The sequence below is a fragment of the Microcaecilia unicolor genome, chromosome 5 (assembly GCF_901765095.1).
Source record: "Microcaecilia unicolor chromosome 5, aMicUni1.1, whole genome shotgun sequence".
NCBI classification, from domain to species: Eukaryota; Metazoa; Chordata; class Amphibia; order Gymnophiona; family Siphonopidae; genus Microcaecilia; species Microcaecilia unicolor.
This window is the reverse complement of record NC_044035.1, coordinates 349,997,086-350,010,617: the sequence shown is the minus strand read 5'-3', so window position 1 is coordinate 350,010,617 and position 13,532 is coordinate 349,997,086. Positions and strand designations below refer to the sequence as shown.

The window sequence follows — 13,532 nt, the reverse complement described above, 5'->3', positions numbered from 1 at the left end:
TTCTTAATTTTGAGTAAATACTGGAAAATGTTTTTTTTCCTTTGTGGCAGAATACAGATTCTATTTGGTCTCACTATTAATCCCACCCCCACCCATCATAACTCATTTCAGCCTTTAGAAAGCAGAATCGAGCCAATTCTATGCCTGGGAGCCTCCATTCAGGCGCTCTGAGGGCGGGCATTAGGAGTCTGTTGTAGGGTGCCTAGGTTTCGTTGTAGGAGAGTAACCTGGTATCGGGGCATCTAACAATGTAGGTGCTTGCACTTAGGCCTGGCATGGACATGTGTAACTTACAGTATTCCGTATTTACCTTCCTAAATGAGAGCTTTGCTTACTTCCTGTCCATGGTCCACCCCTCTGGATGCCTCCTTTTGCAGATATGCACTGTATATGTGAAGCGGGTTTTTTCATTTGCATATTAATGAGTGCACAGATGTGAGGGTCTAGTTTAGAAAGTTGAAACAATTTTATTGAACATCTATATAAATCCAGCAGTCAGCCAGTATACAGGCATGGAGGAGCGGCCTAGTGGTTAGAGCACCAGCCTTGACATCCAGAGGTGGCCGGTTCAAATCCCACTGCTGCTCCTTGTGATCTTGGGCAAGTCAGTTAACTCTCTGTTGCCTTAGGTACAAAATTAGATTGTGACCCCTTGGGGAAATATCCAGTGTACTTGAATGCAACTTACCTCAATCTACTACTGAAAAGGTGTGAGCAAAATCAGGGGCATAGACGGACTTCGGCAGGAGGGGGGTCCAGGGCCCTGAGGTGAGGGGGCACATTTCACATCACTAATTGTATCTGACATCCTGGAATGACAAAGCCATAACAGGACTCTGTAAGCCACATTGAGCCTGCAAATAGGTGGGAAAATGTGGGATACAAATGCAATAAATAATAATACTTTGTGGAAGTGGTGGAGATCAAAACAGTATCTGAATTCGAGAGAGCTTGAGACAAGTACATAGGATCTCTAAGGGAGCAGTAGGGAGAGCAGACTGGGTAGGCCATAGGGTCCTTTTCTGCCTACATGTTTATATGACAGTGGAGTAGCCACAACATGGATTCTGACCAAGGAGTAACGGGTACTAAACCTTGCCAGTTGTTGGAGTCTCTTTAGCACAGCATGTGAGAAGAGATTTTCAAGAGCATATGAATGTTAGGCAGTAAATGCATCCTCTCCTCTCTGGGACGGGACCTTACAACATCTGTTTGGAGGTTGTGCCCCAGACTTGGCTCTGTGTATGTGGCCAGGCTCACAGCGAGATTGGGAAAGCGTAACTTTCAGTCGGCTGCTCTCTGATTCAGTCTCATCCTATGCCAGCAACTAACAAGGACATGAGATGGTTTCCATCAGGGTGTCGTTGCATGTGTGGTGCTGCTAAATGTGTTACGAGTGCAGACGTCTGTTCTTCAGATGATCACTGATCTGCTTGGTTTGTGGTTCAGTTTCCGCTTTTGAAATTTCCCCTTGTAAGTACCCGTGCGATGCTTTGTGGCAGCTACCGTTAGGTGTGGCCCAGTGCTGGGTGTGACGTGGCATTGAGGTGGCTCCGTGCCCCAGGGTCAAGCTGTTGCAGCCGGTAAAATGGCTTTGAAGAGAAATGCCTCACGGCGCAGGTTTACCATTAAGGGGCACTAGAGACCTGGTTTACCATCTCCTCCCCTCCCTCCCAGCCTCTTGCCCTCTTGGGGATCAGACTTCATCGCAGGTTAAGCATCTACAAGTCCCCTGCATCGGATCACCAGTCACCAGCAGAATAGGACTGTTAACCAGAGTTCATCCAGTAACAAAAGAAAAGGACCAGTGAAGCACATGTCCCTATAATCAGGGGCGTAGCCAGAATGCCAATTTTGGGTGGGCCTGAGTCCAAGGTGGGTGAGCACAGAATTCACCCCCCCCCCCCCCCCAATACCTGGTCCCCCTCTGCTCTGCTTTGCTCCGCTCTCTGCTCTTGGTCTCTTCCTCCTTCTGCAAGCCCAAAATATGAAATACCTGAGCAGGAAGGTATCTACAAACCCCACCAGCTGAAGATTTCCTCCTGCTCAGGCAGTCATCCCTTTTTTTTCTCGAGCTGGCTGATACCAAGGTCAGCAGTCTGTGCATGCGTGAAAACTAAGCATGTGCAGAGGGGCTGCTGTTGGTGTCAGCTCGAGGCAAGTGTTGCCAGCTGCCGAGCACCGACCTCCTTAGGAGGAGAAAGTCTTCAGCTGGCGGGGTTTGAGGCTGTCTGCCAGCCATAGCAAGAGTGCCACAATTCTGGGTGGGCCCTGTCCCACCCAGGCCCACTCTTGGCTACGCCACTGCCTATAATATTCTGTTTAAGGGCTGTTTGTGTATTCAGAAGTTATTTTCTTCTCCTTTGTGGTTTATTTATTTAGATTTTGCTCACTCCTTTTTCAGTAGTAGCTCAAGGTGAGTTACATTCAGGTAACACTGGATATTTCTCTGTCCCAAGAGGGCTCACAATCTAAGTTTTGTACCTGAGGAAAACGGAGGGTTAAGTGACTTGCCCAAGATCACAAGGAGCAGCAAGCAGGATTTGAACCAGCCACCTCTGGATTGCAAGACTGGTGCTCTGACCACTAGGCCACTCCATTCCACTCCGGTTAACACTTGTTTTCCTTTGTGGCTTAGAAAGCAAAGTGCTTGTCTACAAATCAAAGCCGTTATTCCTTTGTTTTTTGGCACTGTGGAACCCCAGAAAGGTCCATAAGCCCTGCAGGTACAGAAGCCTCCAGACTGTGAAATTAGTCTAAGGGGCCTTGCAGAAAAGGATGTACCTGGGAAAGGTGCGCCTCGGGCAGTGACCGTTGCAGAGCTTGTCTCCTGCGGACACTCGGATGGATCTGGTCACGGAGACGTGACCGTTCCTTTCTGGGTGATGACGAGCTGGGATTTGAAACCCTGAGGTCACTTTACACTGTGCACTAGATCTGTGCCTGTAGTAAGGGGCAAATCCTATGCCTAAGCACCCCTTGCATGTGTAAATGCCAAGAGCATGGGTGAGACATCATGGGGGGGGGGGAGGGTCTCCTAGTTATGCACATAACTTACAGAATACTCTCTGTGCGCCTTAGTTACGCCAGGTCTATGGCTGCTGAAAACACGGGAACATTACTGTTAGGAACCCCGATCCCAGGCTACGCTAGTATTTTGTAGCAACTCTTGGTTGCTGGGTTGTCGTTCTAGAATACACTGCCGGGATGCTTACCCGGAGGCACCCAGTTACAGAATTACCGCCAAATGTGCTAGATGCTGTTATGGATCCTTTGCCCCCTTCCCTTTCTGCGTTGTCATCCACGATGGCCACTTCTAGCCAAATATCTGTAGTTTGACAATATCAGTGTTAGAGAGAGACACAGTGCACACTCATGCCAAGGAAGCATCTCTTTCTTGGATACACCCTCTCCTTGACGAAACAGTGCCGCGTGTGTGTAGAAGGAACAGGCACTGTTAAAAATTTGTATCTACCTCTGGAGGTTTCTGTGTCTGAAGCAGAAGAGACCTCTGCACTGCTTCTCTTAGCCAGCCCTCCAGCCGTGAACACTTGACCTTTGCAGGCCCAGCTTGCCGGCCTGTTGAAGTCTTGCGCCCTGCCTGTGGAGCATGATGCCTTTAGGCCTCCACACACTGCACTTCTGAAAATAAGTTTAAATATGCTCTTAAGACCTAGTTATTTTCCCGGGTCTTCAAGTAGTTTACTTGTCGCTGCTGGCACCCTACTGGGTCTTCCCTTTCCTGATTCTGTTGTGATAAAGGGTCAAGGGTCGTGGATTTGATATATCACCTTTCTGTGATACAGCCAAAGTTACACAGGTAATTTCTCTGTCCCTGGAGGGCTCAGGTGGAATAAAGGTTAAGTGACTTGTCCAGGGTCACAAGGAGCTGCAATAGGAATTGAACCCTGTTCCTCAGGTTACACCTTTGAATGTCTGAGGGAACCAGATCTTGTGCTACTCAGCACTCTCCTAAGAGTGCTCTAGTCCTGTGCAGGGCGTGTGTGGTGTTCGAGTTTCGCTTTCCATGTGGCTCAGTTTTTGTCAGGGGTGGCCCAACGTAAGATGGCACCTGAGGAAGGGCTGAGATGCGCCCCTTCTCCCCCCCCTCCCCCCCCCCCCCCCCCCCCGGCCAAATTCTGGGTACCGGATCAAAAATGCCTCGACAAAAAAGCTCCCGACATAATAGCCCCTGACATAACGGCCACTGTCAAAACGGCCGGCTGCCCAGAATATGGCACTGCATTTTTTTTTCTAGGGGGCCATTTTGTCAAGGGGCTGGTTTGTTAGAGGCTGGTTTGTTAGAGGCTGATATGTCGGGGTGCACAAGTTCTGCATCTTCCCCTCACCTTCATCCACCCCGTTCCCCGATTTTACCTTCTTTTAACGTTTTTTAAAAGCCGGCGGTGGCAGGGTTTCCCATACGCTGCCCTGCCACTGGCATTGGCCTCTTCTCTACTGCAGCCTCCTCTCAGGAAACAGGAAGTTAAATCAGAGAAGCAGCCACAGTAAAGAGAAGAGGCGGGTGCCGGCAGCAGGGCAGTGTATTGGAACCCTGCCGCCGCTGGCTTTAAAAAAAACGTTAAAAGAAGGTAAAATCGGGGAACGGGGTGGAGGAATGAAGGGGGGAAGATGCCGTTCCCAAAAGAGTGCCGCCTGAGGCCCCCCCCCCCCCTCCCGGCCTCAGGTGGCCTGATGGTCGAGCCTTCCCTGTCAACTGTTGTTTCGTGTCAGTTTTTAAAACTTCAATAAAAATGTTTGAAATAAAGCAGCAATTCAATACTTAAAATTTATATGAAAGATCTTAATTTCTTGCACTGAGATGTTTGGAGAGAGTATCTGATTTCAGGCCTGATCTCTCCTCATATAGGGGCACTATTCACCTGCTCAGACAGGATTGGTCGGTCCTCACATGTTTTTGAACCATCTTCATATGTGCTCATCTTGTAAATCATGTCTCTCTGCTGAGTTTACGTGCTGTACCCTAGGCTGATCCCATGGCTGCTTGTTTTTATTGAACATTTTCAGGAAACATAACTAATAGAACTTAGATATCTCTATATAATTTACAAACTGCAGACTGTGTAGCAGGGATATTTACGTGTTTGAGGGGAGAGAGAGAAGCTGAGGGTTGCTGTGAGAATTATGTAGTGTGAAGTCTATTGCATGAGGCATCTTGATCTGACGCCACAGTCTGAGGAGAATTTGGACAGACTGGGAGCCGGTAACCTCTAGTTTTTACCAGAAAATGGCTCTCAAGTAGCTGTATACTGTATAGGCACAAATTCAGGGACGAACATACCTGCAGGGTATATAGGTAGAATCAATGTAAAATTCTCAACCTTCAGCATTATTCATTTCTTAATGGGTTTGTTTGGTTTTTTTTTACATTTTATTTCAGGCATGAGCCATGAGCCAAAGTCACCTTCCATAGGAATGCTTTCAACAGCCACTCGGACCACTGCCACTGTCAGCCCCCTCACCCCGTCACCTCTCAATGGCTCACTTTTACCCAACGGCAGTCCTGCGTCTAACAGCACTTTGTCCGTCCAATCAGCGCCTTCCTCCAGCTTTGCTGCCGCACTGCGCAAACTCGCCAAACAAGCCGAGGAGCCGAGAGGTAAGAGTCTGGGGGAAGGAAAACGAGGGTGAGATATTTCCGGAATGGAGATTTGGGGGTGGGGTGGTGGGAGGGAACATTCCCAGGAGAAAGTGGGATTGGTCACTTGGGCAGGCAGTTCTTAACCTAGTCCTCAGGGGTCACCCAGCCAGACAGGTTTCCAGGATATCTGTGCTGAATATGAATAAGACAGATTTGCACATGCTCTCTCTCTTGTATGCAAATGTCTCATGTATAGTCATTCTGGATGTCATGAAAGCCTGATCTCTGAGGACCTTAATGAGAAACCTAAGAACATAAGCATTGCTATAATGGGACAGACTGAAAGTACATCAAGCCCAGTATCCTGTTTCCAATAGTGGCCAATCCAGGTCACAAGTACCTGGCAAGATCCTAAACCAGTAAAACAGATTTTACTCTGCTTATCCTAGAAATAAGCAGTGGATTTTTCCAAGTCCATCTTAATAATGGCTTATGGATTTTTCTTTTAGGAAATTATTCAAACCTTTTTTAAACCCTGCTAAGCTAACTACCACATTCTCTGGCAATGAATTCCAGAGTTTAATTACATGTTGAGTGAAGAAATATTTTCTCTGATTTATTTTAAATTTACTACTTAGTAGCTTCATCACATACCCCCTGGTCCTAGTATTTTGGAAGAGTAAACAAGCAATTCACATCTACCCGTTCCACTCCACTCATTCTTTTATAGACCTCTATCATATCTCCCCTCAGGCAGCCGTCTTTTCTCCAAGCTGAAGAGCCCTAGCCGTCCCATCCTTTTTATCATTTTTGTTGCTGTTCTTTACCTTCTTAAATTCTACTATATCTCTTTTGAGATGCGGTGACCAGAATTGCACACAATGGAGTGGAGGAGTGGCCTAGTGGTTAGGGTGGTGGACTTTGGTCCTGGGGAACTGAGGCACTGAGTTCAATTCCCGGCACAGGCAGCTCCTTGTGACTCTGGGCAAGTCACTTAACCCTCCATTGCCTGCCGCATTGAGCCTGCCATGAGTGGGAAAGCGCAGGGTACAAATGTAACAAAAAATATATATATTCAAGGTGCGGTATTATAACATTCTCTTTTTTGTTTTTCATTTCTTTCCTAATAATTTCTTAACATTCTGTTTGCTTTCTTAGCCGCCACTGCACACTGAGCAGAGGGTTTCAACGTATCAGCTTATGGCATCTAGATCCTTTTCCTGGGCAGTGACTCCTAATGTGGAACCCTGCATCATGTAACTATAGTTAGGTTCCTCTTTCTCACATGCATCAGTTTGCTCGCATTAAATGTCATCTGCCATTTGGATGCCCAGTCTTCAGTCTTGTAAGGTTCTCCTGCAATTTTTCACAATCCTCTTCCATTTAACAACTTTGAATAACTTTGTGTTCTCAGCAAATTTAATTAGCTTACTAGTTATTCCCACTATTCCAGAGGCCCGCCTGAGGTTTCAGAGATGTTTAGTTGGTGTGAAGTAATGGATAAAATAATGACTGTCACCTACCATGGTGCTTCCTGCATATCTCTTGCTCTCTACATCTGTCCAGAGATGAGAGGTCCACACATGTTGGCTTGTCTGGTTAGTGTTAGGTTAACAAGTTATTTAAGATTGTTATGGTTATTGTGAGCTCCTCATTACTGTTTGCCTGTATAAATAACTGAGGAGCTGGACTGGATGCCAAAAGAGATATTTCTCAACTCAGTTTTCAGTTCTCTGTCTCCACCTGCTGGTTGATGGGCACAACTATCCCACAGGTTCTGGAATAGTGGAAAGGTCTAACGGAAAGGAAGTTATCAGGTAATACCTAATTTCTCCTTTAAAAAAACAGAGAAGTATAATCATTTTTGTGAAGAATGTACCTCAGATTTTCAGTGAACCCTTAATATGTCGGCCCCAGAGCGTGAAGAGCTGTCAAGTCTTCTCATTTGCACAATGTTACATAGTGACGGCAGATAAAGACCTGAATGGTCCATCCCCAGTCTGCCCAACAGTCACATTCATTATCAATTCAAGATTTAAATCAACAATGAATGTGATATTATATACTTGATCATGGTCTTTCTTTGGTGTTTCTGGGACATAGACCGTAGAAGTCCGCCCCGCTCTGTCCTTATGTTCCAACTACTGGAGTTGCCATCAAAGCCCACTCCAGCCTATCCAAATCTGTCTTTGTCATTTGCGGGACAAAGACCGTAAAAGTCTGCCCGGCACTGTCCTCACATTCAAACCACTGGAGTTTTTGTCGAAGCTCTCTCCAGCCCTTCCTATATCGGATCGCCATATGTGGGACTCAGACCGTACAAGCCAGCCCAGCACCAGCCTTAGTTGATGCAGCCAGGGTCTCCATCTAAGCACCACTTGACATGCAAACACATATGCAACCCTTTAAGTTTTGCTTTTTATATCATTCATTTTGTAATTAGAGGTCCTGTGTGATCATCCCATGCTTTTTTGAATTACTACTACTACTACTATTTATCATTTTTATAGCGCTACAAGGCATACGCAATGCTGTACACCATACACAAAAAGACAGTCCCTGCTCAAAGAGCTTACAATCTAGATAATTATGCTACAGTTTTTGTTTTTCCACCACCTCCCTCGGGAGGGAATTCCAGGCATGAACCACCCTCTCCGTGAAAGAGAATTTTCTGACATTACTCCTAAGTCTACCACCCCGCAACCTGAATTCATGTCCTCAAGTTTTACTATTTTCCCTTCACTGGAAAATATCTGTTTCTATATTAATATCTTTTAAGTATTTAAACGTGTCTATCATATCTCCCCTGTCCTTCACCTCCTCTAAGGGTATAGATATGCTCAAGGATTTTAAGCTTGGCCACCCCGGGATGGGGAAGAAGAATAACACAGAGGGAAAACCTAGTGCCAAAAACGTTCTTGGACTTTAGCCTGAAAGTCTCGCTGGGTTGTTTTGGGTATTTTTTTTTTTCACTGAATGAATAGATAAGCTCTGGAAGATGTGGTAACATTAGTTATTGTATCTGGGTTTAAAAAAGATTTGAACACGCTCCTTGAGGAAAAATCCATAAACTGTTATTTAACAGGGTCTGGAGGAAGTCAGTACTTCTGCCCGGGATTGGTAGCATGGAATCTTGTTACTCTTTAGGATTCCAGAATCTTGCTATTCTTTGGGGTTCTACATGGACTGTTGATACTATTTGGATTTCTTCATGGAATCTTGTCACTCTTTAGGATTCCAGAATCTTACTATTCTTTGGGTTTCTACATGTAATATTGCTACTCTTTGAGATTCCGCATGGAATCTTGTCACTCTTTAGGATTCCAGAATCTTGCTATTCTTTGGGTTTCTACATGTAATATTGCTACTCTTTGAGATTCTGCATGGAATCTTGTTACTCTGTAGGATTCCAGAATCTTGCTATTCTTTGGGTTTCTACATGTAATATTGCTACTCTTTGAGATTCCGCATGGAATCTTGTTACTCTGTAGGATTCCAGAATCTTGCTATTCTTTGGGTTTCTACATGTAATGTTGCTACTCTTTGAGATTCCGCATGGAATCTTGTTACTCTGTAGGATTCCAGAATCTTGCTATTCTTTGGGTTTCTACATGGAATGTTGCTACTCTTTGAGATTCCGCATGGAATCTTGTCACTCTTTAGGATTCCAGAATCTTGCTATTTTTTGGGTTTCTACATGTAATATTGCTACTCTTTGAGATTCCGCATGGAATCGTGTTACTCTGTAGGATTCCAGAATCTTGCTATTCTTTGGGGTTCTACATGGACTGTTGATACTATTTGGGTTTCTTCATGGAATCTTGTTACTCTTTAGGATTCCAGAATCTTGCTATTCTTTGGGGTTCTACATGGAATATTGCTACTCTTTGAGATTCCGCATGGAATCTTGTTACTTTGTAGGATTCCAGAATCTTGCTATTCTTTGGGTTTCTACATGGAATGTTGCTACAATTTGGGTTTCTGCCAGGTACGTGTGACCTGGATTGGCCACTGTTGGACGCAGGATACTGAGCTAGATGGACCCTTGGTAATTCTTTCGTTCTCCGTGACTTGCAGTGAAAGATTCCTGCAAGTGAGTGGCCATGTGGGGTTTTCACCCCTTTTTTGCCTGAAAGGTTAATTTTGCCATTTAGACCTTTCCCCCAGTCCCTTCCATTGCTGAATGCAGGGAGGTAGAGCAGTTCTCCGAGGTTTTCTTACTGCAGAGCAGGTGGCGCTGGAAGTGGACAGAGGAATAACCTGCAGCCTGCCCCACTGTAGGAGTGAGAATATGTTTTTCCTTTTGTAAGAGACTGGGGCTCAGGACATCTTTAGACACTTGGCAATAATTTAGCTCTGTAACTTTTTATGTGTCATGCTGTATGATGGATTTTATCTCCTCTGACCTTCCTGGAGACCATTCCCTGCATGACAGGATGACGCCTTTCCATCCTGTAATCGGCTTGCAGAGTCACCATTTAGCTCTGTGTGAATCTGGAAGGGTTCAACCCCTGGATCCCTAGATGGAGCAAAGCCCCTTTGAGCCACCAGCATACACTTCATTATAGAGGAAGGCAGAGGAAACCTCACGCTCCACTTGATAGTGGCCTGAAAAAGGACACCCCCTTTTCCCCATTAATAATCTTTAAAATAAAGAGTGAAATCCAAAACTTAAGGGGAAGGAGTCTGGGACCTCCTGCTTATGTTCAGTTTAGATGGCAGACACCCAATGCATGCCTTACCTCTACCATGAGGAGGTGCAGGAAGGAGAGCCAGGGCTGAACCAGAGGAAGCAAGATTAATGGAAGAGCTTTGGAATCAATAAACCAGATCAAGCCGTGCGCATTAGGAAGTCACAGTGCTCATATGCAGTCTCAGAAACCAAGAGAAAAAAAAAGGAAATTTCTTCCCGAGCAGACACCTGCTATCAATTTGACTAATGAGCATCTGTGCTGCAGAAGATGGAGCAGAGAGGATATGCAGTGAGACACAGCAGCTGCAGCTCTTACCCCAGCGCAGGGAGGAGAGACAGCCGCAACCCTTTACCCCGGGGCAGGGAGGAAAGGCAGCCGCAACCCTTTACCCCGGGGCAGGGAGGAGAGGCAGCCGCAACCCTTTACCCTGGGGCAGGGAGAAGAGGCAGCCGAATCCCTTTACCCTGGGGCAGGGAGGAGAGGCAGCCGCAACCCTTTACCCTGGGGCAGGGAGGAGAGGCAGCCGCAACCCTTTACCCCGGGGCAGGGAGGAAAGGCAGCCGCATCCCTTTACCCCGGGGCAGGGAGGAGAGGCAGCCGCAACCCTTTACCCTGGGGCAGGGAGGAGAGGCAGCCGCAACCCTTTACCCTGGGGCAGGGAGGAGAGGCAGCCGCAACCCTTTACCCTGGGGCAGGGAGGAGAGGCAGCCGCAACCCTTTACCCCGCAGCCGCAACCCTTTACCCTGGGGCAGGGAGGAGAGGCAGCTGCATTCCTTTACCCCGGGGCAGGGAGGAGAGGCAGCCGCAACCCTTTACCCTGGGGCAGGGAGGAGAGGCAGCCGCGTTCCTTTACCCTGTGGCAGGGAGGAGAGGCAGCCGCAACCCTTTACCCTGGGGCAGGGAGGAGAGGCAGCCGCAACCCTTTACCCTGGGGCAGGGAGGAGAGGCAGCCGCATCCCTTTACCCCGGGGCAGGGAGGAGAGGCAGCCGCATCCCTTTACCCCGGGGCAGGGAGGAGAGGCAGCCGCATCCCTTTACCCCGGGGCAGGGAGGAAAGGCAGCTGCAACCCTTTACCCCGGGGCAGGGAGGAGAGGCAGCCGCAGCCCTTTACCCTGGGGCAGGGAGGAGAGGCAGCCGCAACCCTTTACCCCGGGGCTGGGAGGAGAGGCAGCTGCATCTCTTTACCCCGGGGCAGGGAGGAGAGGCAGCCGCAACCCTTTACCCCGGGGCAAGGTGGAGAGGCAGCCGCATCCCTTTACCCCGGGGCAGGGAGGAGAGGCAGCCGCATCCCTTTACCCCGGGGCAGGGAGGAGAGGCAGCTGCATCCCTTTACCCCGGGGCAAGGAGGAGAGGCAGCTGCATCCCTTTACCCCGGGGCAGGGAGGAGAGGCAGCTGCATCCCTTTACCCCGGGGCAGGGAGGAGAGGCAGCCGCAACCCTTTACCCCGGGGCAAGGAGGAGAGGCAGCCGCATCCCTTTACCCCGGGGCAGGGAGGAGAGGCAGCCGCATCCCTTTACCCCGGGGCAGGGAGGAGAAGCAGCCGCACCCCCCCCCCCCCCCCCCCCCCCCCCCGCTGAAGACCCTCCCGCCGCCAACCCGCTGTCGCCGTCGCCTACTTTGCTGGCAGGGGACCCCAACCCCCGCCAGCCATGGTCCCCTTCTTCCGGCGCAAGGAGTTCTTTACACTTTAATAGTCTCTAGATTCCTTTAGCAGATCTCATTTCTAGACTGCTATGCTGGGAGGGGGGAGAAGGGGGGAGTATACGGGACCCACAGCCCTCTCAGGACCTGCTCCCATCCCTTCTTAGCCCACCTCTGCACAGCACTGAAAGTCACCACTTTTAATTAGAAAAACATTAAGAAAAGACAGAGAGGGGGTGGATAGTGTATCACACATCCTACCTCCACTTCTTGATGATTTCAACCACAGTCTGTTTGGCAGGAGAGGCGTTTGGCTTGTCCCAGTGTTGTAGCTGCATGACGTCTATATGAGCTTCTCCAAATAAATGTTCTGCTGCCTGACAGACTAACTTTCTACCTATATAAGCAAAGCTGGAGAGAATTGGAAGTCCTTCCCCCAGCCTCGAGCAAACTTCTCTGCTACTCGTGCTGTCCAGTTTGCAATTCGAATCGATTCGCAGATTCGTTTTGGACCAATCGATTCATTTAGGGAAAAAATCTGGGCTTTCGATTCTTTCCCCACCTCCCTCCCACCGTCACCCACGATGCTGCTGTTGTAGAGCTCGAAAGCTTGAATATCATGAAAGAATCATGGAAGAAGGAATAATTTGAGACCCTTAAATTTTCCTAAATCGCCACATTAGAAATGCTGAAAAGATACTTTTGTGAAATATTGGGAATTCCAGCTGAGGGTTTTCCACCCATAGTCAGAGCCCAGTATATAACAGGGGTTTTTGAGAACTTCATCCGTGAATCCTCAACCTGAATTAAACCTGACTGAGGTTTGGAGAGCTATTTGGAAGTTATAACTTAACGAACTAACTCTTCTAGTAACTTTTGCTTTAGAGCCAGCCGCAACCCTTTACCCTGGGGCAGGGAGGAGAGGCAGCCGCAACCCTTTACCCTGGGGCAGGGAGCAGAGGCAGCCGCAACCTCCCTCATCCACACCCTTGTCACCTCTCGTTTAGACTACTGCAATCTGCTTCTTGCTGGCCTCCCACTTAGTCACCTCTCCCCTCTCCAGTCGGTTCAAAACTCTGCTGCCCGTCTCGTCTTCCGCCAGGGTCGCTTTACTCATACTACCCCTCTCCTCAGGTCGCTTCACTGGCTCCCTATCCGTTTTCGCATCCTGTTCAAACTTCTTCTACTAATCTATAAATGTACTCACTCTGCTGCTCCCCAGTATCTCTCCACACTCGTCCTTCCCTACACCCCTTCCCGTGTACTCCGCTCCATGGATAAATCCTTCTTATCTGTTCCCTTCTCCACTACTGCCAACTCCAGACTTCGCGCCTTCTGTCTCGCTGCACCCTACGCCTGGAATAAACTTCCTGAGCCCCTACGTCTTGCCCCATCCTTGGCCACCTTTAAATCTAGACTGAAAGCCCACCTCTTTAACATTGCTTTTCACTCGTAACCACTCGCCTCCACCTACCCTCCTCTCCTCCTTCCTGTACACATTAATTGATTTGATTTGCTTACTTTATTTTTTGTCTATTAGATTGTAAGCTCTTTGAGCAGGGACTGTCTTTCTTCTATGTTTGTGCAGCGCT

General features: G+C 48.1%; 2 protein-coding genes across 2 annotated transcripts in view; one reads left to right on the top strand and one right to left on the bottom strand.

Moving 5' to 3' along the window:
* GSE1 (Gse1 coiled-coil protein) overlaps positions 1–13,532 on the top strand; it is a 527,218-nt gene that overhangs the window by 433,630 nt on the left and 80,056 nt on the right. The window contains exon 3 of the mRNA XM_030204548.1: positions 5,402–5,620. Coding sequence (XP_030060408.1) covers positions 5,404–5,620 — 217 coding nt within the window. The 5' untranslated portion in view covers positions 5,402–5,403. The remainder of the gene's footprint in view (positions 1–5,401; positions 5,621–13,532) is intronic.
* GINS2 (GINS complex subunit 2) overlaps positions 5,574–13,532 on the bottom strand; it is a 111,793-nt gene continuing 103,834 nt past the window's right edge. Inside the window, exon 6 of the mRNA XM_030204552.1 lies at positions 5,574–5,628. The gene's annotated coding sequence lies outside the window, so the exon portion shown is untranslated. The remainder of the gene's footprint in view (positions 5,629–13,532) is intronic.